The following is a 15,512-nucleotide window of genomic DNA, read 5'->3' as shown; positions in this document are numbered from 1 at the left end:
TTAATCATTAATCCTGATTTAACATATTTAACTCCCAGAATTACAACTGTTAGGGACATAAGAACCAACAAATTTGCTTGAGAAAAATGTTCCTGTTTTCTCTTTTGTCTTTGTTTCTCTAGCAATCCTGGCAATCCACAGGCAGTGAATCAACCCAGAGCAAGAAAAATAACATGTGAGAAACATGTGCTTCCAATATGCAGATTATTCCCACATTTCTGGATGAGTTTATTCTTTTAAAGATTTTATAGCTGCCATTCAAATGAAAAATTACCAGTGTTCTTAAATATTACCATTATTAAAAAAATAAGAGAATTCAACATAAAAAGATATTGTTAGGGGCTATAGGAAAGACATATGAGAGTAAACATGTATTTTGGAGACATACCAAAGGAGTGTAATTATTTCTTTTTTTAAAGATTGATTTATGTACTTATATTAGAGAGAAAAAGCATGCTCTCGAGGGGTGGGATGGGAGGGAGAGAGAGAGAGAATCTTAAACAGATGCCATGCTGAGTGCAGAACCTGACATGTGGCTCAATCTCATGACCCTGAGAGCATGACCCAAGCTGAAACCAAGAGTCAGATGCTTAACTGACTGTGCCACCCAGGCACCCCTAAAAATAGTATAATTAGTAATCAGTATTTGAAAAGTATACTCAAAAGGAGACTCAAATATTATAAAGGAAAGGGAACTGTCTGTTCTAGAAACACGAGATAAAGTAATAAAATTGTAATTTTGCTTATGAGTTAGGAAGAGGAGCCTACATTTATCTTCCAGTAAATACTGTAGGGTACAGCAGGAAGTATTATAGAATATTCTTCCAACGAAATGATAGAAACCATACTGCTATACACAGTTGACACGAACAATATGAGACCTTGGGAAATCTACTCTAGGAAACAATCCCACACAGGCTTTCACAGTAGGGAAAGAAAGGAAGGGTGGGGAAGAGGCATATGGACTAGATCAGTGATTTTCAAAGTATGAAACCGGTTTTCCTTCCTGGGATAGTTCTAGTCATCAAAGGGGAAGTAAATGAAAACTGCTTTCCTCATGGAATACTGTGGCTGAAGATACTCAAAAGTCAAAATTTTGTATTGCAAATAGAACATCCTAAAAGGATTTAATCCAAGGAGGGTTGCTAATAGCTTATTCCTGCCTGGTCATCAAGGATTCATCACCATATTTTCCCCCCTCACTTCTCCAAAGGCCTTTGAGGAAATAACTAGAAAAGGAAAAGCTGGATCACATCACCCAAGTTAGGAAGAGAACAAGCTTCGAGTACTTGGGGATCCACTGCACCTAAAACACCTAGGCATGAAATTAAAAGCACTGCAAATTTCTGTCGGTCTCACCGAAATCTACAATCCATTACTCCCAAATATTTGTTAATGTCATTCCAAGAATCACATCTTAAATGCAATCCCTTCTGTGTTTGTACTCTCGTCCCTGTGAACACATTATCTGTCATCTCTGGGCCATGCAGGAGGCTGCTTTGTTGTGCCGGCATGACAGATCAGAGGACAGAATGACTCTAGAAAGCCTAGCCATTCTTTAAACATCGGATTCTTACATATTCCTCACCATATGCAGGAGAGTAAACAGCTGAAGAGGTTTGCTTTTTTTTTTCTTTCACTGAGAGAGATGTGTTTGCTGCTTTTCTAGAACCGTGTGTCTTTAACTGTTCACGTATTAAAGAGGGAGGGGCAGGAAATAGATCAGAAGAATTAAAAGTATTGTGGAACAGAATATTTCCCAAGGAACCGATCAGCAGTTACTAAACCAAAAAACAGCTGGGACTTTTGTTTAATGTTAAAATCAGGTACAAAAACTGTGTGCCAAATGAATACATGCAGCTCATTCAGACGGGATTAAGGGAAGGAATACTATTTAAGTGATCTGATTTTTTTTTCATTTCTGCAGAGTTATCCTGAAGATGTTCTAAATTATAGAAGAACAAAGTAACAAAGAATTTAAAAATATTTTCATGCACTTTCTTAAGTGTCTCTCCTTAAAAAATATATATATCTGTTTACAAACAATCCCAATTTCTTCATTTTGGTTCTAATAGCTCTGTCTGAGATGGTTTAGATTTACTGCCTTTTCTCCCTTGAGAAAAAAATCATTTATTTAATGTAATTGATGATAATTTCTATTCCCAAGCAAGAGTCAAATTTCTTTCTTCTTCCCCCAAATGGAAGTTTTTGCCCAAAATTAAAGGCATATACTTTGTGATTACTGAAATTCTGTAAACTCAGGCACAAAACTGTTCACTTCAGCAACTAAATGAGTGAGTGAAAATAACAGCACTGGGGCGCTTGGGTGGCTCAGTGGGTTAAGCGTCTGCCTTTGGTTCAGGTTATGATCTCAGGGTCTTGGGATGGAGCCCCATGCCCGGCTCCCTGCTCTGCGGGGAGTCCGCTTCTCTCTCTCCCTCTGCCCCTCTTCAGCTTGTGCACTCTCTCTCTCTCTCAAATAAATAAATAAAATCTTAAAAAAAAAAAAAAGAAAAGAACAACACTGAAGCCAGCTTAACAGAATGTCCTCTTACATGAGATTCTAGTGCTTCCTTGAAACAGGCAGCTGATTTTAATGAGAACTAAGGTAACTGAAGTGAAACCTTCCATCTAAAATCAATTTTCCAAATCCATAAAAAAGCCCTGGCAAAAGGCACTCATGCATTTTTCTTGCATGAGTAAAAACCTAAACTTTAAGGCTGCTTTCCAAATCTTCTCATTCCAGTAGATCAGTCCTTTTTTTTTTTTTAAGATTTTATTTATTTATTTATTTAACACACAGAGAGACAGAGAGAGAGAGAGAGATCACAAGTAGGCAGAGAGGCAGGCAGAGAGAGAGGGGGAAGCAGGCTCCCTGCTGAGCAGAGAGCCCAATGTAGGGCTCGATCCCAGGACCCCCAGATCATGACCTGAGCTGAAAACAGAGGCTTAACCCACTGAGCCACCCAGGTGCCCCTCCAGTAGATCAGTTCTAACCTATTATTCATTTCAGTCTAAAGTGTATTTATTCTCATTTATGGAAATGAAGTATGAGTCAAAGAATGAAAGTACTAGAGTCCTTACCCTTGGAAGATTTTTCCTCTTCCTGTTTGCAACTTCTCCAGCTCGGAAAAGCTTCCATTCGGTTAAAGTGACAGGCAAAGTAGTATCCTTTGTGAGCTTTGACCGTAAATAAGCTTGGGAGCTCTTCAGTTCCATAGTCTTCCGGTTGAGGAACTGAGGTTTGGGAGGAAGCTGAAACAGGAGATGTACTGGTAAGGGTAAGATCGTGTAGGGAATGACAATGTGTCAAGGTCAAGTTATTTCAGAAAAACATGTCTCTTCTCTTTAAAGTCACCTCAGTTGAGGATACCAGAATTTCTTTTTCCCCATTTGTAAAGTCATTTCTCAGGCTTCTAATCCAATGTTCTACAACGATGTCATCACATTTCCAAAAAACAACTCAGAGTCCTCATTAACTCAAGGCAGTCTTTGCTTGTGGGGGTGACTAATGCTTTCAGGGACAAGTCAGGTAATTTAGGGCACAGAGTGTTGTGGGACTAATAGGGAGCTGTGGTAGTAACTACAGTGAAACGAAAAGCTAGTAGCTTGTCTAAAGGTGTGCATAATCTCATATTTTTGAAGTGCTAGTAAGTGAACAAACAGAAACCCCAAAACGAAAGAAAACAAAAAGTTGTGTGCTGCCCCCTACAACCCCACAAAGAACACAAAAACCACCACTACCAAAAAGACCCGTATTTCAGTGCCTCTTCATCTTGGCCTTAGTTAAACCACTCTAACCTTTTTGGGGGATCACAAACAAGAATCCAGGGTTTTCTTAGATTAATTACATATAATGTTTTCTCATACTGATCCTTTGGTTATACCTTTGGTGTTCTGAAAGCACTTTTTGGGGGTGGTAGCTTCCAAGCCGAAGGGGATCTCCACATGGACAAAGGGTGCACTGGAATGTCTTCATAGGGATTTTCTTTGGCAGGATCTTGAAAAATAATGGGAAAACAAAGTTTAGAGAAACACAGTTACATGGAAACAAAGGGACTACGGCTAGGAGGAGAAATAAAGAACTATGTTCAGCTCCCTAATCTATACTGCTGGCCCTTTAAGCTTGAAAACCACTCAGGCATCCCACCAAGCTAAAAGAATTCTCAAAATACTATATACTATAAACATCTACTTCTGAACTCAGCAGTCCACTAAACTGGCTACAAAAACCATTCAAGAATAAAAGAATTTATATGACAAAAGTTTCCATATTTAAAAGAAACAGTGGGGCGCCTGGGTGGCTCAGTTGTTAAGCTTGTCTGCCTTTGGCTCTGGTCACGATCCCAGGGTCATGGGATCAAGCCCTGCATCAGGTTCTCCGCTCCATGGCGGGAAGCCTGCTTCTCCCTCTCCCACTCTCTCTGCCTGTGTTCCCTCTCTTCCTGTGTCTCTCTCTGTCAAATAAATACATAAAATCTTTAAAAAAAATAAAAGAAACAGCTACAGCAACATATGCTTGATTATAAAAGAAAATACCATCCTACAGTTAAGGGCCCCACCAAATACATACTCATTAAATTTAACTGCAAAGTTTGTGGACACGTACATATGATATCCTCATAGATATTGTCCTCTGACTGTGTGTAATAAAGTGCTGAGCCGGAATTTCTTCCAAGTTCTTCATGAATCTTCTGTGAGCTCCGATTTCGAAAGTGCTGAATATCCTCAAATTCAAAGGATTTCCTTAAGAAAGGAGATATGTTTTAAAGTTATATTGTTTTAAAACTCTAGTGTTCTTGGGGCACCTGGGTGGCTCAGTGGGTTAAACTAAGCCTCTGCCTTCAGCTCAGGTCAGGATCCCAGGGTCCTGGGATTGAGCCCCACATCAGGCTCTCTGCTCAGCAGGGAGCCTGCTTCCCCCTCTCTCTCTGCCTGCCTCTCTGCCTACTTGCGATCTCTGTCTGTTAAATACATAAATTAAAAAAAATCTTTAAAAAATAAATAAATGAAACACTAGTGTTCCTTAAATTGGTATGCTAGAAATCAATAAGTAAAGGACCTGCATGCAAAATTACAAAGGTGTTTTATCATATACCTAAGAATAATAAACGAGGCTGATACCTTATATACGCCATGAGAAAACTGGAGGCCTTTGGCCAACTACATTCACGTTCTTTACTGCGTAACTTTATAAAATTCACTCTGATGAAAAGTGAAGCCAAGACCAGCATGTCCTAAATGAAGCAGAAGAACGTACTTACTTCCCTACACACTCTTACACGATACAAAATGCAAGTTTTCCCGATGTTCTTATGTCCGCAAATTGTCTTAGGTATTATTTCCTTTTGTAGATACTTTTCCCTTGGGTTAATCAACATCTGTAAAATCAAACTAGGCCTGTAACCCATGCAGGGAAATGAAAATGGCTTTGAAAAGAGAAAAGCAGCCTGTAGCTCTGTAAGGGCAATACTTAGAAATCATTGCGGAGCAAATAAAAACACACCTTTTAGATCTCCCTCTGATTTTTCTGCTGTATTTCTTTGGTTCCGGTTCCTGAGAAGAGGCCAAAGAAGACTCCGTGCAAGAATTATTTTCACAGTATTTTCTGTCACAGTTTCTTTCCTTAGATGGCATAACACCGGATTCAGATAAATATCTGAATGTCCTGCGAGGTTTGGGCAAAGGATTTATAGAAGGTCCGCATTCTTGTCCCTCGGGTTCAGAGTAAATATTTTCTAAGCTCTTGGTTATTCCATATGAGTTATCTAGAACTCTGAAATTTTCTTTTTCTGAAGAGTCACAGTGTTCTAAAGCCAAATTTAAGACTTTATCTGGGGGGAGTGCTTCTATTTTCTTCCACAGTATCTGGGAAGTATAGAAGTTTCCTGGAGGTAAGGAAGTCTCTGGATCCAGAACAACCCCTTTCCAGCTTTCGATCTGTTTAACCCTAGAACATACCCAGTTGGATTCCGATGCATTTCTAAAGAGGTGTGGATCATCACATCCACATTGCCCACTTTCACCCTCAGTTTGATCATGGCTGTTAGCATCTTCATTAACGTCTAGACCAACACTTCGAGAGTTGGTTATATCCAACTTTTTGCTCTTTCCCTCAGCAACGGGACTTTTCTTAAGAAGAATCTCTTGATGGCAGTTAGTATATCTCACTCCAAAGTCCTTCGGATGCCACTTCTCTGGATTAGATATACCGTTAGCTCTTCCTTCCCACTGAGAAATTTTTTGTTTGATGTTTTTGCAGTGGCTTCTTGACAGTGTCTGAACAGCAGAACGAGAAAAACTGGCATCCATGTTCCCAGTTGGGTGCATGACAAAGTATGGATTTTACTGAGGCTCCATTATAAGTAACTGTGAAATACCGTATCCTTTCTCCTGTCACTTAGTATCCAAACAATTCCAGCATTTTCCTTTCATCTTTAACCTGGAAATCTCTTTTTAAAAAGAAAAATCTTGATTACTGATCCTGTGGAAAACGGCTGCAACTTTACGTTGAATATTCCTATTAAAAAGAGACAATCATATGTTAACACAGTTTTATAATTTCCTAATTTAAAGTCCACTAAAACACTGCCTATCTCTCCCTAAATAATTCATTTACACTGCATATGTAAAAATATACTTGCCATCCACTAAATCATTCAACTCCATAAAGGCATTCCTAAGATGGTGCTAGAACACAGAGAAAATAACTACCTTGTGATATTTCTCAAACTGTCAGCTTTAATGTTCTGCCCTATTTAATTTCCTAAAGTTACATACAGAAGGAAGTTTTATAAGAGATTACATATAGTAGTATACAATATTATTTTGTAAAATAAATTCCTTATGAAAACTTCTCTTAACAAAACAAGAACCATCAGAGTATTATAAAAAGCATACATATATAGAAATACCTCCCAAATAACTAATAAGTTTATGCATACACCCAGAGAAAGATCCAGTTAGTCTGGAAACACATCAATACCTAATTTCCTTCTCCTCTCCTATGTTGGGAGATAATATTAGCCCTTATTTCAACATACCCTTATTTCAACTTTCCCATTTAGCAGCACAGGACTCCATATGCACAGTGCTAACGACAAGCCAAAGTGCCATTAACTATCAGTTGCTTTAAAATATCATAATTTATTTTGTCACCCACTGAACTTTTGCACACTGCTGCCACCACACCCTTGACCCAAATCGGCAAAAATACTTACAGGCACTATCACAGTCCTTCCTTTCACACACAGGCTTCACTCATTTAGGCCCATAAATGTTTCCTCAAATGTAAAATTTGGCATAGAACTTTTCTTATCAACTGAGTAAAGACCCGATCTCAAGTTCTACTGTATACTGGTTATAAATAGCAACTGATTCAAAACTTCCTGAGGCAGGGGTCATCCTTCCTTGAGCTTTGTCTGTGGGGCCTTGATTAACAGGCAGGAAAATATCTTGGCCCAGCTCTGTCAGGGCAGCTGACCAAAACTGATACACAATTCACACGCAAAATTTATTCTAGGCGGGACAATTGCTAATCAGGGCTTCCATCAACTTTGCTTTCAACCATTCCTATAAGTTTGTAGGAAAATCAGCCTGGCCTGCAAATAGACTCTGATGAGGATTGAATGAAAAACAAAATCATTCTAAATAACATTAAGATATTAAACTAATGTGGGTGGAAAAAAACAAAACCTAAACCCTGAAATACCAAAGCTGTTGTTGCAGAACTCTTTCTTTTTTTGGCTGCTGCCACCGCCACCACAGTCCCCAGTCCTTGCTGTGCGTGACCTGCCCACACCATCTGGGGCCCAGGCCCAGAACTCTCCATAAAGACTAATGCGTACAATGTGAAGGCCCAATCAGCCACCGCTCACTATTAAACTGAAAATCATTTTGTCGCTTCTGATGTTTATAGAATAGTCCTAAGGATTTTAGGGTGTGCTTGAGACTCACGTTTTCCTCACAATAGACAAGGTCTATTGTGAAAATCTGCATATAACTTTTGACTTCTCCAAAATTTAATTACCAACAGCCTACAGATGGCAGGAAGAAGCCTTACCCATAACATTAACAGCTGATTAACACATATTTTGTATGTTATACGTATTATATGCTGTATTCTTTTTTAAATATACTGTATTCTTATAAAAAAAACAGAGAAAATATTAAGAAAAATCTTAAGGAAGAGAAAATATATTTACAGTGCTGTCCTGTACTTATTGCAAAATATCTACCTAGAAGTGAACCCGCACAATTCAAACCTGTGTCATTCACGGGGCAACTGTATTTTTCTCTCTCCTAGGAGCCCAGTAGAGGTTTTTAGCAGTCTTTGTCAATGCTTTCTTTACCTTTCCTTTGTTAATATGTGAATGTATGTAATGTATGAATGACTGGAAGGTACGAATGGATCAAACTGGGAAGAAAGATGAAATCTGCTAGGGCTAAAGAAATTTTTTTTAGGGCCAAAGAAATTTTTTTTTAAGATTTTTATTTATTTATTTGACAGAGAGATACAGAGAGAGCACAAGTAGAGCAGCAGGCAGAGGGAGAGGGAGAAGCAGACCCTGAGCAGGGAACTCGATGCGGGGTTCGATCTCCGGACCCTGGGATCATGACCTGAGCTGAAGGCAGTGGCTTAACTGACTGAACCACCCAGAGACCCCAGGAACAAAGAAATTTTTAACTTGAAGATCACTAGCAACAAACGCTAGATTTATGGACTTCACACACAGTTATGAATGATGTGTATTGATGGTGTTTCAGTGGCAATTAGGTAGCAGAGGAACCTAAGACACTCCTAACAGATGCGGGCATTATAAACAAATGCTACTTGCTCCTAAACATACGTATTAATACACTGCAACTTTCAAAATATGGACAAACGATTTCAGAAACAAAAAAGTTTTAATGCATTCTAACTAGATAGATGTCTACCTAGACAGTACAGAGAATTTACCTTTATATCTGACTTCATGGTTCCAATTTTTGACAGATTAAACTCTTTATAATGTGGCTTGCCTATTCTCATATACAAGTTCTGATTCTGTCCCCTCCAAAAAATAAGAATCACTCACCAAACCAAGAGGCATCTCATGTCTGACTTAAACCTAATTGAATTCTGAGCCACCTTCCTCCCCAGCACCTCCTCTACATGGCTCTCCTGCTCCGTGCGATCCTTTATATCCTACCCCTCACATCCCCAGTTTCTTGCGTTGACCTCCACTACCAGAAACATTCTAAGCCCCAAGTGCCGGCCCAGTTTTCAAGTCCTACATCTCTCCACAGCTTCATCTTTTGGAAAACTCCCTCAAGCCAACTCACACATTTATCCCTAGAGATTGCTTCCTCAAGTTCGCTGCAATGGTTCTAACAAAAACAGAGACTGAGAAAATATGACAACTTCAACAATTTTTTGGATTTTTTTTCTTAATACCACGAAATGAGTCAGACTTCCCTCCCAGTAAAGATGACTAAGCCAGCAGGCAAGACTCACAACTTAAAGAGGAGGGAGAGCACTCAATCACCATAATGGATATTGCAACAGAAGAAACAGCGACAGAACAAAAGATGTACAAATATGAAAAATCAAGCATGGTTTTAGAAGCATAATAAAATACCATGCTTGGAATAAAGGGCACTAATCAAACTTTGTTTTCCCCTATTCTTTGCTCCCAAAGAGGTGATCCTTCATCAGGTACACCCCCCGCTTTTTTAAAAGGTTTTATTTATTTATTTGACAGACAGAGATCACAAGCAGGCAGAGAGGCAAGTGGGGTGAGGGTGGGAAGCAGGCTCCCTGCTAAGCAGAGAGCCCCATGTGGGGCTCGATCCCAGGATCCTGGGATCATGACCTGAGCCGAAGGCAGAGGCTTTAACCCACTGAGCCACGCAGGCGCCCCTGGGTCCCCCTGTTTTTATTTATTTATTTATTTATTTAGAGGATTTACTTTCATCCAAGAAACCCATCAACTGTACTTTATCAGCTTAAAATGTAATGTATAATATAACTTATCATATACAGGATTCTGTGTTCTTAACATATTAAAAAGAAACCAATTTGAGACCATTCAGGTAAGTGAAATTCTCTGGAAAAGAGTATACTGATGCTCTGTTTTACTAACTCAAGCCTTACATGGGAAAGCTTCTCACTCCAAATCCTTTAAAACATTTTATTTGATCAAACATAAATATCTGACAAAATAGGAAGAATGTGGAACATTCTGAAAGTTGATTTAAAAACTGATGTAAGGGGGCGCCTGGGTGGCTCAGTGGGTTAAAGCCTCTGCCTTCGGCTCAGGTCATGGTCCCAGGGTCCTGGGATCGAGCCCCGCTTGGGGCTCTCTGCTCAGTAGGGAGCCTACTTCCCTTCCTCTCTCTCTGCCTGCCTCTCTGTCTACTTATAATCTCTGTCTGTCAAATCAATAAATAAAATCTAAAAAAAAAAAAAAAAGAAAGAAAAATGATGAAAGGGACAAGAAAGACTCTTACCACCGGCCACAATAGAGTCATTGAACTAGACTTGCTTTCCCAGCATAACTACAAAACCAGATTTATAGATTAAATAAAATAAATGCTTCTGATATTGGATAACAGACAACACAGGACTGTAACCTCTAAAGGAAGAAAAACAAATGAGGCAGGCACTATGTTAGCTCAGTTTTCACCTTGGAGGCTCTTTCCAGAAAACAGCACAGAACATGATACACTTGCTGAGTTACAGATAAATGGATCAGAGTTTGGAGGGGCTAGGAAAGATGGCATTTTCAGAGCCCCATATCAGATAGGAGGGAGCAATACAGAAAAAGCTCCAGAAATCTATGCAGGATCCCTGGAGTCTTGGTTTAAATACTAAGCTTCTAAGGCACAGGGTAACACTGATGGAAACAAATTACTGTGGAAAGAACAACTACAGGGGACCTGGAAGCTGATTAATAGCTAGAGTTCACAAAGGGCTGGGAAATGTCCAACTTCCAATGATCTATAGAGGAGCAGACTTGTAGAACACCCAGGCAATTCAGTAAAGACGTTAGGAGGGCATGGCTTGTCAGTAGGGCTAAATTAGCCCTACAATAAAGACTACTTTAGAACTACCCTAATAAAGCTTTTAAAAAGTCTTAAAAGTGGGTGGCTCAGTCAGTTAGGCATCCACCTTTAGCTCAGGTCATGATCCCAGCGTCCTGGGATCAAGTCCTACAGTGGGCTCCCTGCTCAGGAGAGATCCTGCTTCTCCCTCTCCCTCTGCCTGCTGCTCTGCCTTCTTGTGCTATCTCTGTGTCAAATAAATAAATAATCTTAAAAAAAAACAAACAAACCCACAAATTCAAAGATTAAGTTATCAGAATTTCAAGATGTCTACAACAGAGCATAAAGCCCCACAAGGGCCCTTTTGAATGCAGGACCCTGTACAGCTACACTGATTGTCTGCCCATGAAGCCGGCCCTGTCTACACTATATTGTGGAATTTACAGCAATGTGGGAATAAAATATAAGAAGAGCACAAAGGAGGGAAAGCAAAATGGAAAGAAATATATAAATTTCTTACTTTATATATGAAGTAGTACATTTTTTTTAAGGTTTTATTTTTAAGTAATCTCTATATCCAACATGAGACTCAAACTCACAACCTCAAGATCAAGAGTTGCATGCTCCTCTGGCTGAGGCAGCCAGGAACCCCATGTAGTACATTATCTGAAGGGGAAAGATTAAAGTTGTATACTGTGAACTCTAAAGCAATCACTAAAGAATCGAATTCTAAAAAAATACTCAGTGCAGAAAAAGACAGGGTTGGCAGGGAGGAGGAAGAACCACAAGAACAACCACCACCACCACCACCACCACAAAAAAAAAAAAACAAAACACAAAAAAACAAAAAAAAAACCCAAACAGAAACAGAAAATGAATAGCAAGACTGTACACTTAAATCTAACCATACTAATAATTATGTTAACTGTAAATGACCTAAATTCTAAATAAAAGGCAAAGATGATCATACTTGATTAAAAAACAAAAAAAACAAAACCTAACTCTGCACTTAAGAACTGCATTTTGAATTTCAACACACTTCTGTTACAATAAAGAGGTTAGGCCAAGAAATACTAGCAGAGATAAAGAGATAAAGACATTTCAAACAAAAATGGAGACAATTCGTCAAGAAGACTGAATAATCCCCTTTTTTTTTTTTAAGATTTTATTTGTTTATTTGACAGAGAGACACAGCAAGAGAGGGAACATAAGCATGGGGAGTGGCAGAGGGAAAAGCAGGCTTTCTGACTAGCAAGGAGCCCAATGTTGGCTCAATCCCAGGACTCTGGGGTCATGACCTGAGCTGAAGACAAACACTTAATGACTGAGCCACCCAAGTGCCCCCAAGATTGAATAATCCTAAATGTTCATGTACGTAATAACACAGTTTCAAAATGTAAGAAGCAAAAAATGTAGAGCCAAAAGGACAAATGGACAAATCTGTAATTTTACTGAGGATTTCATTACTCTTCATGAGTAATAGCCCCATTGACAGAAAATCAGGAAATAGATAAAAGACTTGAATACCACCATTAATCAACTTGACCTAAGTGACATTTTAGAACACTACACCCAACAACAATAGAATATATATTCAAGCATACATGGAATATTTACCAATAAACCATATGTTGGACAATAAAATAAAACTTAATGAATTTTAAATGACTGAAGTCATCCTGAGAATGATTCTCTAACACACAATGGAACTTAATTAAAAATAAATAATCAAAAGATATCTGGAAAATGCCAAGATATTTGGAAAAATACTTATGTTATAAAAAGAAAAAAGTTTGGAAACACTGTATCTTGCTGTTTTAAGTTAAAACACATTTTATTCCATTAAGTTTCAAGTCATCACTTAATTTTTTTAAAGATTTTTAAAAAATTTTTATTTATTTGACAGAGATCACAAGTACACAGAGAGGCAGGCAGAGAGAGAGAGAATGAGAGAGAGAGAGAGAGAGAGAGAGGAGGAAGCAGGCTCCCTGCTGAGCAGAGAGCCTGAAGCAGGGCTCGATCCCAGGACCCTGGGATTATGACCTGAGCCGAAGGCAGAGGCTTTAACCCACTGAGCCACCCAGGCACCCCTCAAGTCATCACTTTAAATTATTCTCCAGATTAAATGCTCTACATTAACATCTGTCTAAATTATCCTACTGCCCATCCTGCACAAAACGTACCATCCTTTTCAATATTACATGCTTCTAAATCCTATAGTGAAATTTGAATGTCATTATCCCACTTAATATATGAAAAAAAATCCCAATGATTTAAGGTTGTTTCTTAAGAAGGAATAAAAAGTAAATTAAACTCAAAGCAAGTAGAAGAAAATAGTAAGATGTAAATATTCATGAAATAACAACCATCGAACAACAGAGAAATCAATGAAACATAAAAAGTTATTTGAGATGTCAATAAATTGATAAACATCTAAGTGGGCTGAACAAAGAAAAAAAGAAGAAAAAGCACAAATTAGCAGTATGAGGAACGAAAAAGGGGTCATTACCTACAGATCTTTCATTAAAGGATACAAAGGATGATTATGAATAAATTTGTTGTAGTAAATTTGACAACTTAAATGAGATGGACAAATTCCTTGAAAGATATAAATTGCCAAAACAGACACAAGAAGATACAGGAATTCTGAGTGTCTCTATTTTTTTTAATTAAAATTTTAATGGAAAGCCTTACATTAAAAAAACTCCAGGTCCACACAGCTTCACTTGTTAATTTTATTAAACATTCAAAGACATAATACTAATCTTATACAAACTCTTCCAGAGAACAGAAGAGGAAACATTAAAAAATGTTTCCAATATTACCCTGTTGGAAAACTAAAGACACTACAAGGGAAGAAAAATATAGAACAGAACTCATGAACTCAAGTGAAAGTCCTTTCAAAACATCAGAAAATAAAAGTCATAAATAAACATAAAAAACACTGAGTCATGACTAAGTAGAGTTTATAAGAGAATGCAAAGTTGCTTTAAAATTAAAAATCTTTATATTTATGAGATAAAGAAAAAAGTCCCCTTGTAATTATCTTAGTAGATGCAAAAAAGCATTTGAAAAAATTTCACACTTATTCATAATTGGGGAAAAACCCTTCTAGCAAATCAGAAATTGCATTTCCACAATCTGATAAATGGCAACTATGAAAAAACCAAGGTAATATCATACTAAGTGGTAAAAGATTTGACACCTTTCCCTTAAGATTGGGAAAAAGGCAAGGATATCTTCTTTCACTGCTTTTATTCAACACTCTTATTTCATTTAGATAGGGAAAGTGGCCTTTCGGCTCTGACACACTGAGGAACAAGGTTGTGAAAAAGAGGAGGACTTGGTGTGGTGCTGCCATTTCCAACATCTTGGGTCCCTACACCTTTTGCAGAACTCCCAACAGTGCTACATTGGGACAGACAATCTAGTGGTTCACAACTATGTGGTCTGTAGGAGCCACTATGGAAAGGGCTTAGGGAAGAATTTGTCATTTTCAATGGAAAATAAGTGGCAGTTACTGATTATGATAACTGTGTACTTTGGATTTGGATTTGCAGCACCTTTTTTTTTTTTTAATAGTAAGACACCAGCTGCTTAAGAAATAAGGATGTTTTAATTAATCCATTAAACAGATGTTTAATGGAACATTTAAGAGGTTCAATCTCTTTGAAAAAATGAATCAAACTCTTGAATTCAACATAATATGTTTGTAAATAAACTTATGGCATAAAAAAGGAAAAGAAAGAAAAAGGAAAAGAAAGAAAACATGATTGTATATGTAGAAAGTCCTAAGAAATCTACAGTAACAAGCTACTAAAATTCATCAGGGAATTTAGCAAGGTCTCAGGATACATGATCAATATGTAAGAGAGAAATTGTACTTATACATACAGAGAATAAATAACTGGAAAGTGAAATGTAAAATAACATAAAAAGTTGCATAAAAATCATGAAATGCTTAGGGGTACAAAACTTGTACACTGAAAATACAAGATATTGTTAAGAAAAAAAATTAAAGAACTACTAAATAAACAGAGATCCATCACATTAATGAACTAGAAGATTAAATTTTGTTAAGACATCAAATTCTCTCAAAATTGAGCTGTAGATTCAACACAGTCCTAATCAAAATCACAGCAGGCTTTGTTTCAGAAATTGACAAGCTGATTCTTAAATTTATCTGGAAATGCAAAGGACCTCAAATAGCCTAAAACTTTTTCAAAAATAAGAAAGTTGAGGAACATATACTATTGATTTCGACACTGTAAAGCTACAGTAATCAAGACAATGTGTATTAGTGAAAACAGAAGCAAATGGATCAATAGAACAGTACAGAGTCTAGAAAGAGACCCACGCTTAATATAGTCAATTGACTTCCACAAAACTGGGGGAAAATAATCTTTCTAATAGATGGCTTTGGACCAAATGGATATTTACAGGGAAAAAAAATTAACCTTGACCATTACACAGCATTTACAAAAGTT

At 37.7% G+C, this 15,512-nt stretch overlaps 1 protein-coding gene across 2 annotated transcripts in view; it reads right to left on the bottom strand.

The window, feature by feature from the left end:
* Nucleotides 1–15,512, bottom strand: part of DENND2C (DENN domain containing 2C) — a 79,894-nt gene that overhangs the window by 31,269 nt on the left and 33,113 nt on the right. The window contains exons 2-5 of one of the 2 annotated variants that reach the window (XM_080802378.1): nucleotides 5,507–6,520; nucleotides 4,610–4,746; nucleotides 3,888–4,000; nucleotides 3,085–3,255 (exon numbers count right to left, since the gene is read on the bottom strand). In XM_080802378.1, the coding sequence (XP_080658504.1) occupies nucleotides 3,085–3,255; nucleotides 3,888–4,000; nucleotides 4,610–4,746; nucleotides 5,507–6,330 (1,245 nt within the window). In that variant the 5' untranslated portion in view covers nucleotides 6,331–6,520. Of the gene's footprint in view, nucleotides 1–3,084; nucleotides 3,256–3,887; nucleotides 4,001–4,609; nucleotides 4,747–5,506; nucleotides 6,521–15,512 lie in introns of those variants that run through there. The other variant, XM_080802379.1, reaches the window with a different exon arrangement.

This window comes from Martes martes (genome assembly GCF_963455335.1).
Source record: "Martes martes genome assembly, chromosome: 4".
In the NCBI taxonomy this organism is placed as follows: domain Eukaryota; kingdom Metazoa; phylum Chordata; class Mammalia; order Carnivora; family Mustelidae; genus Martes; species Martes martes.
The sequence above is the reverse complement of the archived record's forward strand: the minus strand, read 5'-3'. Positions and strand labels throughout refer to the sequence as shown.